The sequence below is a fragment of the Xenopus laevis genome, chromosome 3L (assembly GCF_017654675.1).
Source record: "Xenopus laevis strain J_2021 chromosome 3L, Xenopus_laevis_v10.1, whole genome shotgun sequence".
In the NCBI taxonomy this organism is placed as follows: Eukaryota; Metazoa; Chordata; class Amphibia; order Anura; family Pipidae; genus Xenopus; species Xenopus laevis.
This window is the reverse complement of record NC_054375.1, coordinates 98550689-98567916: the sequence shown is the minus strand read 5'-3', so window position 1 is coordinate 98567916 and position 17228 is coordinate 98550689. Positions and strand designations below refer to the sequence as shown.

General features: G+C 38.1%; 1 protein-coding gene across 4 annotated transcripts in view; it reads left to right on the top strand.

Moving 5' to 3' along the window:
• The window catches only part of LOC108711307 (leucine-rich repeat and immunoglobulin-like domain-containing nogo receptor-interacting protein 1), a 136110-nt gene extending 124033 nt beyond the window's left edge, over window positions 1-12077 (top strand). For all 4 annotated transcript variants that reach the window (XM_041586683.1, XM_041586684.1, XM_041586685.1 and 1 more), the window contains one exon: window positions 7136-12077. In XM_041586683.1, the coding sequence (XP_041442617.1) occupies window positions 7154-8974 (1821 nt within the window). In that variant the 5' untranslated portion in view covers window positions 7136-7153 and the 3' untranslated portion in view covers window positions 8975-12077. The remainder of the gene's footprint in view (window positions 1-7135) is intronic.
• The last annotated feature ends 5151 nt before the right edge of the window (window positions 12078-17228 follow it).

The window sequence follows — 17228 nt, the reverse complement described above, 5'->3', positions numbered from 1 at the left end:
TAATCTATCTGCGCTAAATCCTTCGACTTCGAAGGATTTCAATTCCTAGTCGAATATCGAGGGTTAATTAACCCTCGATATTCGACCCTTAGTGAATCAGCTCCAAAGTCTACCAGGAATTTGAAAGTAGCCAAAGTTGTTGGCAGTCATGCCATGTGGGCTCAATGATTAGCACTATCCACCCTGTCTCCCAACTGCTGAACACCTTACTTATATAGCTTTGTCTATCACCAGTGTAAGTAAGTTACATCAGATATCGCATCAGCTCTGTCTAGACCTATTAGGCATGGCTTAGCAAATGGTGCTATGATCTGACATAAAAACAATGAGCAGCCATTGATAAGTTTGCTCATAAAATTACTGCTTTGTTTTAGTGGTTGTCTTTATATCTCAGACAGGGTCTTAGCTAGACAGACAATTGCGCCATTACAGTCTGATGCTAAATATAAAGAAGGGAGCAGTTATAACATAAAATAATAATGAGTATACATAACATAAACATTTAACTATCTGATGGTTACATTTTCCGCATGACAGTTTCATGTTATGATTGTTGATGACTGGCTCAGAAATGGTTCTAGACTAGATCTACTGATCTCTATAGAGGACCAAAAATCATTTAGCCTATAAATATTACAAACTCTGCAAATCAGCAAGCAAACTGCAAACATAGAAAACAAGGAAATAATTGCTTCACTTGCAAGGAACATTCCAAAAAATGTTGACCCATTATAAAATGAGACAATTAATCTGGTTTCTGGGATTATTATCTAGTATATGGCTGTTTCTAGTCTCAGTTCTGGTGGCCCTGACTCCTAAAAATATCTACCATTCAATTTTATCAGGCAGGTTTTTTTATGCAAGCTTTAATGATTTTTTCACTACACTCACATTGTAGTACAGCAGCACTGTGCCATTTAAAATAAATATTAGGGGCAAAAAGTTTTTGGGATTGTTTTACCCTATAAAATGAACGATTATGGCCAAGCATAGACCTGATAGACATAGCATTGCTAAATAAAATAGTTGCTCTGTATAGCTGAGAGGCACTTAAACAAAATAGGATTGATTGGTTACGCCAAGCAAGTATTTTAACACTTGTAAAAAAATGTCATCGCTTTATTTATTGAACATTTAGAAAAATAAATAAAGTAAATGATAACTCATAGCAGATTATAGGCTCTGCTGTAACTCCCTGTGTGATCCAGTCTTTTGGCCTGAGGAAATAACAGTTAAAGCTTCCCAAGTTTTCCCACCACTTGGACAATCAGGTTCATTAAAGATACTCTTGCCTGGTGACATTTCCAACAAAAGTAAAGTATGGTCAGCTGAAAGAGGAGTCTTAGCTTTGCAGTTTTGTGTTCTTCCAATTCACAGAGAGGAATGGGAATAGAATTTAATATGCTGAATTCTGAAAAGGCCAAGTTTATTTCCATATATTTCCTGGTCTCTGAATTTGTATTTCCAAGGTTTTATACTGTAGAGCCAAATAAAATAGCCTGAGAGACACATTTTAAGTATTAATTGGCCTTTAATTAATTCCTGAAATGCTCATGAATCCTTTAACCAAATATATGAGCGATATTATCAGATGTATGAAGAGTTTATAAGTCACCATAAGCCCTGTATGGGTGACTGAAGCAGCAGCAATGTTTCCTTTAAGCTGTGTGCTCATGCGCATGCACACAAATTGTAAGGCCAGCATACACAACAAATTGTGGTGCGTACAAAGAATTTTGTGCACAACATAATTTTTTTGCTCACATAGCCGAGAAGGAATTAGAGGGAACATTGGAAGCAGGATATAAGATAGCACAGCTATGGCTATGTTTATTATGCTCTAGGTCTTGTACAGATTAAATAATAGTAAACAGTGCTTTTAATTAATTGAAACACCTAAAGCGGGAAATATACACTAAATATACATATACAATACAGATACAAATACATATAAACGCAGGGATCAACAGGAAGTGCTGTACAATCTGGAAGCCGCACTTATCCTGGCCAGGAGTAAAAGGATTTTTATTGTGGACAAAGTCTGCATTTTATTGCTTTTTTAAAGCAATAACTGTCTCCTGTTAGTTGATTTGTTCATTATTATTATTTTATTATTATTATGATTTCTTAGTAATTTCTTAGGGTTTCTAGCAGCTCTGTAAGTATTTGTGTTATATATACACATACTTGCATATTTTTCACAAGTGCGAATTAGTGCTGTTGACATGTGTACAGTGTTTATCCTAGGAGGAGACCTAACAGAGGAGTGCACTGCATTTAAATATTAGCTCTAGTGGCATATTTCCTGAGCATATTGATGAGCAGGAGTAAAAGGTGGACCAGTTTCACTTACTTCCTTCACACTGCAGTTGTCACTTTATATCATAGTTTTTTCATTGTCCATTAATGTCATGTATACTAGAATGGTCCAGAAAGATAATTCTAACCTAAATGAATCAGTTACCCATGACAGCTACATAGTTCCGAGTAATCATATGTTTTGTAGAAACAATGGAAATAATAATGTTTCTTGACATTTGCCGTTTCGCTGGTAATGTTTCAGGTGGGAGAGGCGCATGTAATTACAAGGAAAAGTAGATGAGGCCCATGTGAGAAATGGTTGAGAGATCAGGCTGTAGACAGTGCTAATGTAGATACATAAATTAGCACAGAAGCACTGACCCAATACTGAACTACAACTCCGTGAGCAAAGTAAACCTGTACATTTTTATATTTTACAGTTGAGTAGCTGCACTTTGGCCCCACTACTATGGCTAGAAATGGAACTGTACATAATGGAGCCTGGTGATTTATCAGGTTTAAGACTAGCCTTTATTATGCCAGGTTTCACATACCTCTAGGTTTAATTTGCCAGCTGTTGGCAGCTATATATTACTACACGTATGTAGCAAATTAATAGTACTTAAAGCATTAATGTTAATTAAGGATTAGTATATTGCATGTCTTCAACTGTAGAACTAATGAACACTTTATAACCATTTATCTGTATCTGAGGTCTATAATTTAGTATTTCCTTAATTCTCCTTTGAGCTACATTTTTTAAACAGTTCTGTCCATTACAACGAATGCACAGTATGCAATACTACATCGCTGTCAGGTAACATTAGAGGCAGCAAACTGAGCTACTTCTGATAAGGGTCTGACTGACAGTTGCAGCATATTTGTTCAACACTGATACACATAATAACAGTAGGGCTTCTTTGCACTATAACTTTGAACCTCATTCACTATGCAACCGGCCATGGCTTTTTCTAAATGTCCAAAGTTCATTATGTCCGTAACAACTAAAAGGGACAGGAAAAATAGGGAAAATGAAGCTACTCTAAAATTGGTCCTTGCTAAACGGATAATTATATTAGCAATGCGCAGAAATTCCCCCTGCATAATGGACTCCTGATTACAAAACAGTCACAACAAAGGGTAAAGAGAGGGGGTTGTATGCTGTAATCTAATTGTCTACCTCACAAGAAGATTCCCTGTTGTGCCATTTACCTTAGGAAATAACAAAAAAAAACATAGATTTTTCATGATTAAAACAATAATATGCTCAGTACAAGACCTATTCATTGCACTCATGTTGAACAAGGGGGTATACTATGCCTTTACCATTAGTCCAAATGCAGCCAAAGGGGGTAGTAACTATTAATACCATTGTCCAACTATTGTTTGTATAGAGAGGGGTTTTACTATCACAAAAATAGGAACCCAGTTTTGTTCTGACACTGGGAAGTTAATACATTTGCCCAGTCAGTCTGTATGTTTAATATTTATAGAGTACACAGTGAGAATTTAATAAACATGTTGGGTGTATTGTATGCATTGAAAATATAATAATGCTTGTTGCTTGTGAATGTTAAATAAGGATATATATATAATAACTTTATGGGTTATGGATAACACAATGAGAATTTATTATGCCAGCAGGACGTGTCAGATGCAATTAGTATATAATGAGCATTTTGGATGTTGCAAAAACAAGGAGGCTATATTGGTTGTACAGACACAGTGATGCAGGGAAAATATAATTGTTGGTTTCGAGGAACACAGATTATAATTTGGAAGTCGGAGATGCCTATTGCATTGCCTGGTGGAGTTTAGAGGGAGCTTGCTTTGTGCTTACACAGAGTGTAGTGCTTGCTATATGGCTTGTTAAAAATGTGGGTTCTTTTAAAGCTATGGAATGTAGGAAATATGCTATGTGTGGGATGTCTTCTGTTTTTTATTCCTTTATATTATGTCCTCATGTCAAACTCCAATCATACTGTCAAGGAATTTGTAAAAAAGCATGATATATGTCTCTCTGATTCAAAAGAGGTTATAAGCATGGAAGTCAGCAGATCTTATCCCCAACAGTTCTTCCACAACATTTCTTGGAGAAATATATAAAACTTATAAAAGTAAAAACATGTATACACATAGACAGTTAATAGGTATAGATTACTCAGATGATTAGTGCTTGTACAGAGAGCCTGTAAGCTTCTAATGGCCTTATTTCCATTGCAAGCATGTTGAGGCAGCCATTATTATGTAAAGATACAGTATCATGGAAAGACCAGTGAAGCAGTAATGCTACATAGGGAAATTATGATCTTCCAACAACCAGTAAATCCAGTAGCATGGCATTGTCCACTAACAGCTCCATTGCCTACACCTTATGGTTGCTTCCTGTTACAATTACAGTTTACCAAAAGAAAAAGACATTATTTGGCTATACCCATGTGGATATTCACGTAGTTGAAAGTTCTTTTACATTACCATGCAAGTGCAGTACATTTAACACCATGTCTGGCTTGTGACTGAAGGCAAATGTCAGATTGATATGTGTGTACTGGGTCCTGTGGAAACATTAGAAAAAATTAGGTCATAATATATTGATACGGTATGTGTAGAGGGAAAATATAACTAAAACTCCATATTCTAACACATATATCATTGATGCATACAGCTCTGTTTATATCTGTGACTTAGCTGCAGTTTGTTTATGTTTTAATAAAGCTTCAAGGTTTTCATCTACTATGGGCATGGGCCCTAAATTGTACTCCTTAGGCAAATTATTTGCACCCCAACCACAGAAAGTAAAGACTGCATTATACCGCACACCTTGCACCAGACTGAAAATAGGAAGATGATGTATGTAATTTGTAGTCTGTGAATTATAATAGTCAAAAATGAGTAAAAATAAGGGAAATGGACATGGCAATGGCAGAGACAGGAAGACTTTTTAATTACGTTTTTTATGTTACCAGACGTTTTGATTGTTTTGCCTAAGTTGCTTGACAAAGAAGGCACATTTTCAACAGCAATAGTTCCCATCAGGTTGTGGAGAATATGTTAGGAAAACCAGCCCCCTGGTTCTTCCAGTTTGTACGCATTGGTGTTTAGGCTGTGGGCACAGGGGCTGAAGGCTCCGCTCCTCTCGACCTGATTATTTTTACAGGCTGAGAGAAGAGCATCCGCTCCGTGGCCCAATTCAAATCTTCATTTGAATTGCTTCTGCTTGTGCATGCTCACACGCAGCTAAGTGGAGCAGAGGTCTGCCAGAAAACGTCTGCATTTGCGTATTTGGCCCGACCTCTGCTGCATGTGAGTGTGCGGAAGCAGTTTGAATCAAAGAAGATTGACTTTGCCAGCTGAGACAGAGAGTAGCCCTCACTCCAGTCACAAAATTAGCCAAATAAGTATCCAACACAAAGCTATTGTTCACTTGTGGACTTAAAAACATACATTAGCTACTTTTCAGGCTCTTGCACTATGTATGATACAAATAAATTTAACTGTGGCCAAACTAAAAATTAAGCAAAGCCTTAAAGTGGAAATATAGGGCTATCACAGATCTCTTATAGTAAGTGGGGAAATCTGAAGCTGTGTATAGTATAGAGAGAGAAAATTGTACTGTCACTCCTTGTGTCATTTATGCTACTTATGGCTCCAATGTGAGTCTTTCCTTAGTGAATTTTCCTCTTCTTCCCCCCCAGAGCAATGCTTAGTGTTTTTCATGGTGAAGTATTTAAACTATATGCAATCCTATTACAGATTTACAAATATTATTATGCTTTAGTTATATATTTTATAACGTGAGAGAAATGGCATGATGTGGGAACAATGTACAGGAACATTTTACATTTGGTAGAGTAGGACAGGATTGTGGTGTCCCTTTACATTAGCTGTACATAAAGAGACTGATATATACATGGGGAGCAGTGTTGGACAAGGATAAATGTATATTACATAAAAGAAGAAGGGTTGAGGGGAATAGCAAGAGATGACTGTATTTTACATTGAAAGATGATGTGTGTTAGATGTCAATATATTTTATAGAGCAAGCTGTGCATTTTGCTAAGGCATATGGTAAGAGTTCTTTCTGTATTGAGAGGGGCTATGTACAAGATGGGTTGTGCATTGTAAAGAGGACAGTGTGGTGTGACAGGCAGCATTTTTTACAAGAGAACCACCAGTGTGATAGACAATATATATTTAATAAAAATGAACACATAGAGGCGTTTGCATAATGAGAGATCCAATTTAAGAAAGTTCATTTAAAACAGAGAACGCCTTTGTAAAACTATTTGTAAAATAATTTCCATTATTCTGAGACAGATTCACAGGCATAGTTTTCACGCTTAATTCTGAAATTCAGTGTCTTACTCTTCATCCTGTTTTGGGGGTTAATCGTGTCTGCATTTTCCCAGACGGATATTTCTTGTCTGTAATTATTGGTAATTGTCTAACTGCTTGATTTGTATTGAAATAGCACAAAGAGGAGGAGAGATTGTTTATGTCTATAGCGCAGAACAGGTGGGATTGAACTGTAGTTGGAAATACCGAGTAGTGACATCAAAGGACCAAAAGACACAAAAGAAAAATTGTTCTTCCTGCTTGGAACTCAAGTATCTAAACATCCGTACTGAAACACACTCATGACTGCAGCTCTCCAGTCTACTTGGATACTCCTCATAGTCTGTGTACAAGTCTTCATGTTTATGAAATGATGTCACTTTTTGTATGGAAGGATATTCCCAATATTATGAACAGCAACACTTTCTATAGGATTAATTTCTCTGCATTGTAAGTTTTTATTAAAAAAAATAATTACTATCCTTCTTTTCTTTTACAGGTGAGTCCAGGATCCAGTATGACTCTACAACTTCCATCCTGTCTGTGTCCCATCCTTCTGATTGTTGTTGGCTCCATTTTGTCTGGCTCAGCATCAGGTTGCCCCCAGCGCTGTGATTGCTCTCCTCAGGACCGTTCTGTGCTTTGCCACCGCAAACGTTATCTTGATGTCCCTGAGGGCATTCCCACAGACACACGTTTGTTGGATCTCAGCAAGAACCGTATCAAAGCTCTCAACCAGGATGAGTTCTCTGCCTTCCCATATCTAGAGGAGCTGGAGCTCAATGAGAACATTGTGAACATAATTGAACCAGGAGCATTCAATGGTCTATTTAATCTCCGGTCACTGGGACTGAGAAGTAATCGTCTCAAACTAATCCCTCTAGGTGTCTTTACAGGGCTTAGTAACCTAACCCAATTGGACATCAGCGAGAATAAAATTGTGATACTGTTAGATGACATGTTCCAGGACCTTTACAACCTCAAGTCTCTTGAAGTTGGCGATAATGATCTGGTTTATATCTCCCACCGTGCCTTTCGCGGTCTTAATAGTTTGGAAGAGTTGACATTAGAGAAGTGCAACCTCACCTCGGTGCCCACAGAGGCACTTTCCCACCTTCATGGCCTCATAACCCTGAAACTTCGATATCTCACCATCAATGTTATTAGAGATTACTCTTTCAAAAGGCTGTACCGGTTAAAAAGCCTGGAGATAGCACACTGGCCATATCTAGACGCCATGACATCTAATAGCCTTTATGGACTTAACTTAACTTCTCTTTCAATTACACACAGCAATCTTAGCGCTATACCTTATGTCTCAATTCGTCATCTTGTTTATCTCCGTTTCCTCAATCTCTCCTACAACCCTATTACAGCTGTGGAGGGTTCCATGTTGTATGAGTTGCTAAGACTGCAGGAATTTCACCTAGTAGGTGGTCAACTGTCTGTGGTGGAACCGTATGCTTTCCGTGGTCTCAACCACCTGAAGGTGCTCAATGTCTCATTTAACTATCTAAATACACTAGAAGAATCCTCTTTTCATTCTGTGGGCAACCTGGAAACACTCATACTGGACAAAAATCCATTGGCATGTGACTGCCGACTTTTGTGGATCTTTCGACGACGCTGGAGGCTTAACTTCAGCCGACAGCAGCCCTCCTGTTCCAGCCCAGAATATGTACAAGGGAAGGAGTTCAAAGATTTCCCTGATGTCCTTCAGCCCAACTATTTCACATGCCGGCGTGCTCGCATTCAGGACCACAATGCACAAGTAGTATATGTGGATGAGGGTCACACAGTACATTTTTTCTGCCGAGCAGATGGAGACCCTCCACCAGCCATTCTGTGGCAGTCTCCACGAAAGACATTTATCACCAGCAAAAGTAATGGACGTCTGACTGTATTTCCAGATGGCACACTGGAGATACGCTATGCTCAGGTACAAGATAATGGGACATATCACTGCATAGCTAGCAATGCAGGTGGCAATGACACCTCCTTGGCCCATCTCCATGTTCGAAGCTACTCTCCTAACTGGCCTCACAAACCCAACAAGACCTTTGCTTTTATGTCCAATCAACCAAATGAGAGTGATGTGAACAGCACCCGAGCAAGTGTCCCCTTTCCATTTGACATAAAGACTTTGATTATTGCCACAACAATGGGTTTCATCTCCTTCCTGGGTGTAGTCCTCTTTTGCTTGGTCTTGCTTTTCTTATGGAGCAGGGGTAAGGGCAACACCAAACACAACATTGAGATAGAGTATGTACCGCGAAAGTCTGATGCTGGACTCTCCTCAGCAGATGCCCCTCGCAAATTCAACATGAAGATGATCTGATGTTGAGAATCATTGGGGGGAAGTGGGAAACAGGGTAATATGGGCAGGTAGTGGAATGCACGGGACTCGTTCTTGCCCCATCTCTTTTGCTTAACCTTTTGAGGCCACGCTATATGACTTCCTGAAGGATGGAGCATTAGTGACAGGGATTCCTTGAGCTGTTCTTGTTGGCCTGCAGCAGCTGCCAGTTTTGCGAATGACCTTTGCACTTTTAACCCTGTGAATATGATCCCCAATCTTCTCCATATTTCAGAGTGCCCACCTGTTACCCACCCACACACCCTGTTGCTGATATGGGGGCATGAGGGTGCAATAAATAAAGAGTATGAGGCAGTGCAAAGACTTTTAACTGTCTGAAAGAGTAAGTTGAAATATAGGCGGAATTGGGAGGGCAAAATTGACTACAGTACTGAACTTTGACCTCTGTATCTTCTCCTGATTTCAATACCTGTGATTTTTATGGAAAAAAAAGAAAGAAATATTATTGAAAAAATAAAGAAAAACTGGAAAATGCCAAAAGACGTGACACTGCAACAATCACATAATTTTTTAATGAACAGATGTGTAGCCTACTATTCTATAAGGGGAAAGGGGGTTATAAGAGGGGGAAGCTATGCAGTGCCTACATTACAGAGAAAGTGATTTTCTATAACAAAAAGAGGGCATATAACAGCTCAACAGATCAACACACATTAGGTAGTCTTTATTATCTGTTATTAATTTCAACTTCTGCCATAATACTTGTAATACTACAAGTTGTAGTGCAATACTGCTAGTTTGACATCCCTAAAAGAAGCTCTAAAGAAAGGTAAAAGCAATATGCGTGTGTGTATTCATTTTATAGAGCAATATGAAGCAGTGGTTGTAGTTATTGGAACATTGAATTGCATTAAAAGCTCTATGCATGCAAACCACAAAAACCTCTGGGAGTCGTCCATGTTTGAGCTGTTAAGGCCCACAATGGTCAGCTCCCAGACAGGTTTTTTGCAGGATTTGCAGAGATACACTGAAGTAATTATTTGCATGGCTTGACAATAAGGTGAAATAGGCATAGATGGTGGTATTAATTAAGAAGAGCATCTGGTAGACTTGTAAAACTTAATTATGCAAAGCAAAAGTCAGAAATTTAGAAAGTAATTATATGCTGCAATAAGAAAACTTGTAAGGTTTAATAAGGGCTAGGGAAGGGTTTTGTCTGTCAACCTGGAGGACAGGCATGGAACACAAAAATCAATGGAATGAGTTTTTACACACAGCTATATAAAATATTTATAAAGAAATGGGAGTAATATGATATACATATATGTGTATCATTAGAATACCTTGTAGAGTCTTATGGGGAATATTTATTAAAGAGTGCAAATAGAACCACAGGTTGCCAGAGATAAATTTCAAATTTTTCTGTACACTTGTGTTAGATTTTTAGTGACATGTATTTATCACTTTAATGAATATTCCTCTAAAAGTGAATACAATTTGAGAGTTATCATTCTGGACCTGAAGGTAAGTGCAGGGAATGTCTCTCACTAAGTACTGGAAGCTGTAAATTTAGCATTTAGTTTTAAGTGTTAAGGTGGATTTATAGTCTGCTCAGCTCTGCAGCTGGTGTCTGGGAGTTCAGAATAGCAGAGATTATGAGTCTCAATAGGAAAGGGTGTGTTATCATGTGTAAAATGCAAGGACTGGAGAGCTGAAGGGCACAAATTGTACACCATAGGACATCTGTAAAGCTGTCCCCATGTGCAGAGTGCATCTCACACAGATACAAGAGAGACATGTACTTTATATGCAAGTGGAAAGTTCAGGGCTCTCTTTTGCTGTGCAAAGTAGGGGCATGCCAAGGACACCCATGTGCCACCCTGCATACATAAACAGGCACAACTCTGCAAGCACTAAGAGTTGTGCATTTGAGAAGCGGTGCATCACCCAGGGGACAAAAACATGGTGATGGAAAGTAATTACATGGAACAACAAGAGAAGGTCCAGAGAAGGTTTCTGCAGTAGCAAATTGGATAATACTGGGCAATGTCTAAAAACATTATTTCAGGTCTGTAAATTGTTACCAACAAACCCTTATTTGGCTTGAGATAAAATCCTGTATTCCTACCTTTTTTGTGGTAATGCTGGCTTTTATTTTTCTGTGAATGTGCATAGACATGAATGTGTTAAAGAAGGTATTTTTCTGCCAGAAGAGCTATAAAATATCGCAACTGATGTTCTATAATGAGTGAAGCAAAATAAGGAAGCGTGGCTCTCAGTTTCGAGGGGTTATGAAGAGAGTTCACATGTACAACAAAGCATGGCATATGGAAGAATAGCAAGCTAAATTGTTCCTAGCTCCAAGTAACAAAACAAAAAATGCAGTTATAGGGAACAGCTAACTCGAGCAAGAGCTGGATTGGGAAGAGATAAACACCGAATAATTGTGCGTTAATTCAAGATGGATTTATTTTGGGTAAGAGGGCAACAGCAAGAGATTTTACCATATAATTTCTCCATTCTGATTTATTACAGTGAGGTTTATGATTATTCCTAGGAATTCCCCAGTGAGAAGACTGAGAGCTCCTTGCTTGCTGCCAGACTAGCGTTTCACTTCATTACCTTCAGACAGTAAACAGGTCAGAACGCTAATTGTGGGTGTGTCCGGGAGAGATTTGCCATTGACAAGCTGGATCTACTGATTACACTGTGTTTATGTAGAACTGTACTGGGGAGAGGCCTCGTGTACAAATCAATTTAAAATAACTGCTGGTAATTTACCAAGCAAAATGCTAATAAGGTTTTGGAGCTAGTTCATACATAATGAGAACCATTTCTATGGCAAACATACACAATTCATATGAAGCACCTCCTGCTCTGATATGTATAATTTACAGCCAGTGGTTTTATGTTGAAGCTAAAGATTAGGAAACATTAAGGGGGTAATGTAATAAAATTTGCAAAGAGAACAAATTTGCAAATAAAAATTTACATATCGCAATGTAATATTGTTTATTAGGCTTTTATTGCATTGTGAATCGTAATTGCGCATTGCAAAGCTTTAACACGTGCTTTAAGGTGGCATAAGTTTTATTAAATACACTGCACACTGGCGCAAACTATAAAATTTGTAATCACCATCCTACTGTCCTATGAGGGGCAAAGTGTAACATTTTAAGGCAACATTTTTCACTTTTTAATTATTTATTCACATTGCAAATCAATTGCGACGGGTCCCCTCGAAATCCTTTAAATTGTTGACTGTAACCCTCGTTATAGTCAGAATGCCAAGTTGTAAAATATGGGAATGTTATTCCAGAGTTAACCAGTGAACAGTTGGCCATGCTTACATTTAGGTAGTGTTTTCTGCTTATTTTGGAACACATGAAGCCAATACATAAGAGGTTTTTAGTTCTGGGCTCAAACCCTCTCATTGCACACCAATTTTTGGTTGGGCTCACCTCACAGACCCATAACAGACACCCCACTATAATGCTCTAAGAATGTCCATATCAGCATTTTTATTCAAACTAAAAATATACATATTGGTAATTCTATGTGCAATGGTGACCCATCATAGGGTGTGCACTGTTGGTTCTTCAGGTTTATAATAATCTATATAATATATAACAATATAATAATCTTTTTGCAGCGAAAACCTCCTCAGAATAGCGTAGAATGCTCACCCATCCACGATGACCTGGGTGTTCAAAACCCCGGGTCCCACACGTCTGGGTTTGCAAACACTTTAAACATGCATGATGGTAATGAAGGAAATGCACTCACCAAAGTGGATGTGTGGCCCGGGTGCATCACCCAAATAGCTGGAGGTAAATGGCACTCAAAAACAAAAAGCTGGCAAGCACTCCGTGTTCATTTATTCATTTCATTCTTTAGGTTATATCATGTGACATGTTGTCCTTGCCTTGAGTAGGGCTCTTCTGAATTTAAACCCATCACTTCCAGTTTGCCCTCATCTTTTCTCCCTCATCTATAAGTTCCAGGGAAAGAAAGGATGTGCCCCTCACACCAAAGGTTTAGGTTTAATGTTTATTTACATCAAGTATATCCAAACTGTGACTTTTTGAATTACATCTCCCAGAACCCACAGATGACCATCCAAGTAGTTGTAGGATTGGTATAAATTGGCCTCAGATTGCCTATGCCCGCCTAATCTATTACTTACAGCAAATATTTTGTCATTTTTGTACGTATTTCCAGTGTAGAATATCCTTTACTAGACAGCTTTGTCACTTTCCACTCGTTCTTAGTTCCCTTTTCCCCAACCCTTCTCTTCCCTTTCTCCCGCTGGGCTGTGGAGCTGTCACAACATATAATTAACGCTAATAAACTTGTTTGCCCAAATTCATTCTCTTTAGTCAGTTAGCATCCTTCCTGACATGACTGTATGATGCCTCTAGTGCTTGGTATTAATTAGTATCCTTATGCATATTAATCAGATGCCCCCAAAATTAGAACACAAGACCCATTTGTTGCTATTCGAGTGGCGTTTAGTCCAGAACTGCTGCAAGGGACTGAAGCGCGGTGGCCTACATTTCTAAGGGAACTTAAACGTTTTGCGCTATTTATTTGCAGGTAATTCTACAAAACACTAAGAGAGCTATTATCAAGGACTCCTGCCTCGTGCCCCAATTTTCTCATTGTTCTCTTAGAGTGCCTTGCAACCCGTGTCCACTACTCCCATTTTGCTGAATTATAAATTCTACTCTGAAATGTGCTTCTCTTATTTTTATTTTAAAGCATTAAAACTCAAAATCAGTTTTTGATGGGGCATTGTTTTTTTTTTGTTAAATTTGTGGTCCAATGGGCCGAGGTGTCAAAACTCAAGTTTTCAATTTTTACAAGATTTGAGATGAAAACAAGAATGTGAATATAACTGAAAATGTTAACCTTGAATAGCCAGTATTTACTAGAGAATAGAAACAGGAAAAGCCGCAAGAATAAATTTAGTAAATAAAGGCTGGAGAGGTTCAAAAGTAGTCAACGGGAATTGTCTCAAACAACTTTATTTATTTTGCCAGTTTATTGAAACATTCACTTTTTTTAGCCTCAATCACCTGATTATTGTTTTGTACACTCATCTTAAAGAGATACTGACACCAGAAAATAATCGTTTTTTATATCTATAATAACATTGCCTTTGTTTGCGATTTATAATTTTGCCACAGAAGTGTTTGCCTGATGCTTTTACATTATCTATCTGATCTCCATTTTTCCTCTAGGTGAGGGCTGCCATATTTGTGCAGCAGTAGACCGTTAGCATTAGAAACTCTAACTGACAGGTTAAGAAGGGACAGTCAGGTTGGCAAAACAGTCAGATTTATGAACTTCAAGTAACAATTACTTACAAAAAGAGAACTATCAGTGAAAAATTATCAACATGACCTTAAGGTAACTTTTAATGTAGATTAATATTTTGAAAATAAATTTTTTAGTGTCAATATCACTTAAATGGCAATGTATTTAGTGTCTGATAGCAAATCAGAGTCAGCTCAATATAACCCACAATTTTAAATTGAAGCAGGTGCACATACCATCAGTGGTCCATCCTCCATCAGAATCCACAAAACAGAAACTCTTTGTACAGCACCGTGTAGTTAAAAAATGCCTTTATTCACAATTTCATGGCAGAACCCGGTCAGCAAGTTTCAGGCCTTTGTATGGCCTTTTATCAAGCCCCTTCAGCAACGTTTCAGGCCTTTGTATGGGCTTTTTTCAAGCTTGCTTGATAAAAGGCCATACAAAGGCCTGAAACATTGCTGACCGGGTTCTGCCATGAAATTGTGAATAAAGGCATTTTTTAACTACGTTGTGCTGTACAAAGAATTTCTGTTTTAATGTATAAAGTGTCAGCATATTCTGAAGTGCTGTATGTATTATATAAAAATGTAAAGATTCAAAACGTAATGAGGTCCCTGCACCTCAGAGCTTACAATCTAAAATTTTTTTATTCCTTTATCTTTTATCAAGGCGTAATCTTTATTTTAACAGCTGCCCTTGAGATTCACAGTGTCACATTAAATGCTAGAACTTGTCATCAGCCAGAAAAGAAGCATTTTTTGGGGCTGCTTTCACCCCCTTTTTCCCCCTCCCCACTTGCTCCATGCTTACCCCTTTGGCGTCAGAGCAGGTTAGGGGGTTTCACATTACTATTGCACAGAGGACACTTGTGGAAATTCTGCACTTCTCTCCTTGCCCCATGACAGGAGTAACCCCTGTGTAGGAAGAAAACTGTTCACTGGACTTGGGCTTTAGAGACCCACATACAGTATCTGGTGACATTTCTAACCAATGATCACAAAATTACTTTACAGATTAGAGAATCTTTTAGAGAGGAGAATAATGGAAGTTGTGTAGCCATTATGGGGATGTCAAGGGACGCTGAACGTGAAAGTTTATCCAGTGAGTCAGATCATAGCCCCATTCTACATATATCTAATAAAAGAATGGTTAAAGGAGAGATAACACCGCTCTCAAATGGAGGTTAATGTTAACACTTTGACTGAACAGAGTGTGTAAGTGATGTAATATTAATGATGTTCTGAATAGCACTATGGGCTGCAGGTCTATTGCAGGGGAGGGGTCAGAAGATATTTCAAAAGGAAAAAGTCTGATAGGGCATCTCAGAGGATACCAGCAGATACATAACATAATAGAGCAATAGACCAGAGAAAGGTTAACATAGAAAAGCTCAGGAAAGAATTCTCTGCAGGTCTATAACATGAGAGTCCATGGAAAGAGATCCCGAGCGTCTGTGATAAATTAATGATTTGTAGGGGAACCCACAAAATCATCAGTAGGCTAGGGGTAACAAATATAATCTATTTTCAATATAGATCAATAAAGTTAGTGCTTGCATTGGCAAACCATAGGGAAGTTACGTTTGCATTTTGGTGATGTGAATATATTGTTCATCATTTCTCGCACTGGCCATAAATGACATTAGTGTGCTAGTCAGTTGCATGTGTAGGTGCTAAAGGAAGCCCAGGAATTTACCACTGTGCAAACATATTAGTCAAACATTAGCCCTGTATTTCATATATATATATATATATATATATATACCATTGTCTAATGCAAGGGCTGTACGCCTTGCAGGGACCACAAAATTCTAAAATTTCATTTGAATTGGCTTATCAGTTTTTTTTCTACCTATGCATGTAGAAATATTTTCATAAAACTAGAAGTTTTATCTTTTGCAGTGATTGCAATTAGCAATGTTATGTTCACCCAATTTATTTGTATGTTCTCTAAACTAAATCCACCCTAAACAATCATGTTCAATGGAGAATTAAGGTTAGGGGCGTAACTACAGAGGAAGCAGACCCTGTGGCTGCAAGGGGAGCCCTGTAGATAAAGGAGTCTCATGATACCCTAATTCATATACAATTTAAATAAATACTGCTAAAACAGGTCAACATCTAGACATTTTGGGGGCCTGTAGAATAATTTGCTATAGGGCCCAGTAATATGTAGTTACGCCACTGATTAAGGTGGCTATATATGGTCTGATGTTGACTGCCAACTCCACACAAATTAAATCCACACCAAGTCAGCAGCTTATTGCCAACATATGTGGTCAAAACAATGTCCTGTCTGCTCAATAGCGAGCAGACAGGTTTTAAATCCCTCTGGGTGAGGACTGTATCAAGTCTTGAATGAATAAGCCTGTTTAGACTATATTGTGATCCAATCATTAGCCCAAGGGCCAAACGATTGGATTCGACTGATTTGGACTCCCAACTGGACAGTCAAATCAGGGAAAGATCAGGATGTTTCTATGTTTTGCCAGCTTTATATTATTCATATTGGTGGCTTCTCCCAAAAGCCCAACAAACAGAACTATGTGCATTTTTAAATTAAAATGATTTGTGGAAATTATGCAGAATATTTATAGTACAAGTAAAGTGATTATTATATATTAATGGCTAAAACCAAACTGCTGTTTTGAAATGGGCTTATATTGCTCATTAATCTTGATTTGGGGTGAAATACAAATGCAGAGAGCATCATTGTTAGGGACTGTTCCAGATTCACATGCACTGTTCCAGAGTTTCACATGTTTGTTTGGGTTTAGGATCCGGTGACAGAATGCAAAAGGGATAACTAAATTGTTTTTACCGTAATTGATTGACCCAGACAATTCTCGGTATATACAATACATACCTCACACTATAATAGGCCCACTACAACCTTGTTGTGGAAATTCAGTTACCTGAGACTGCTTGAGGTAAAAGACAACGTTTATTTGACA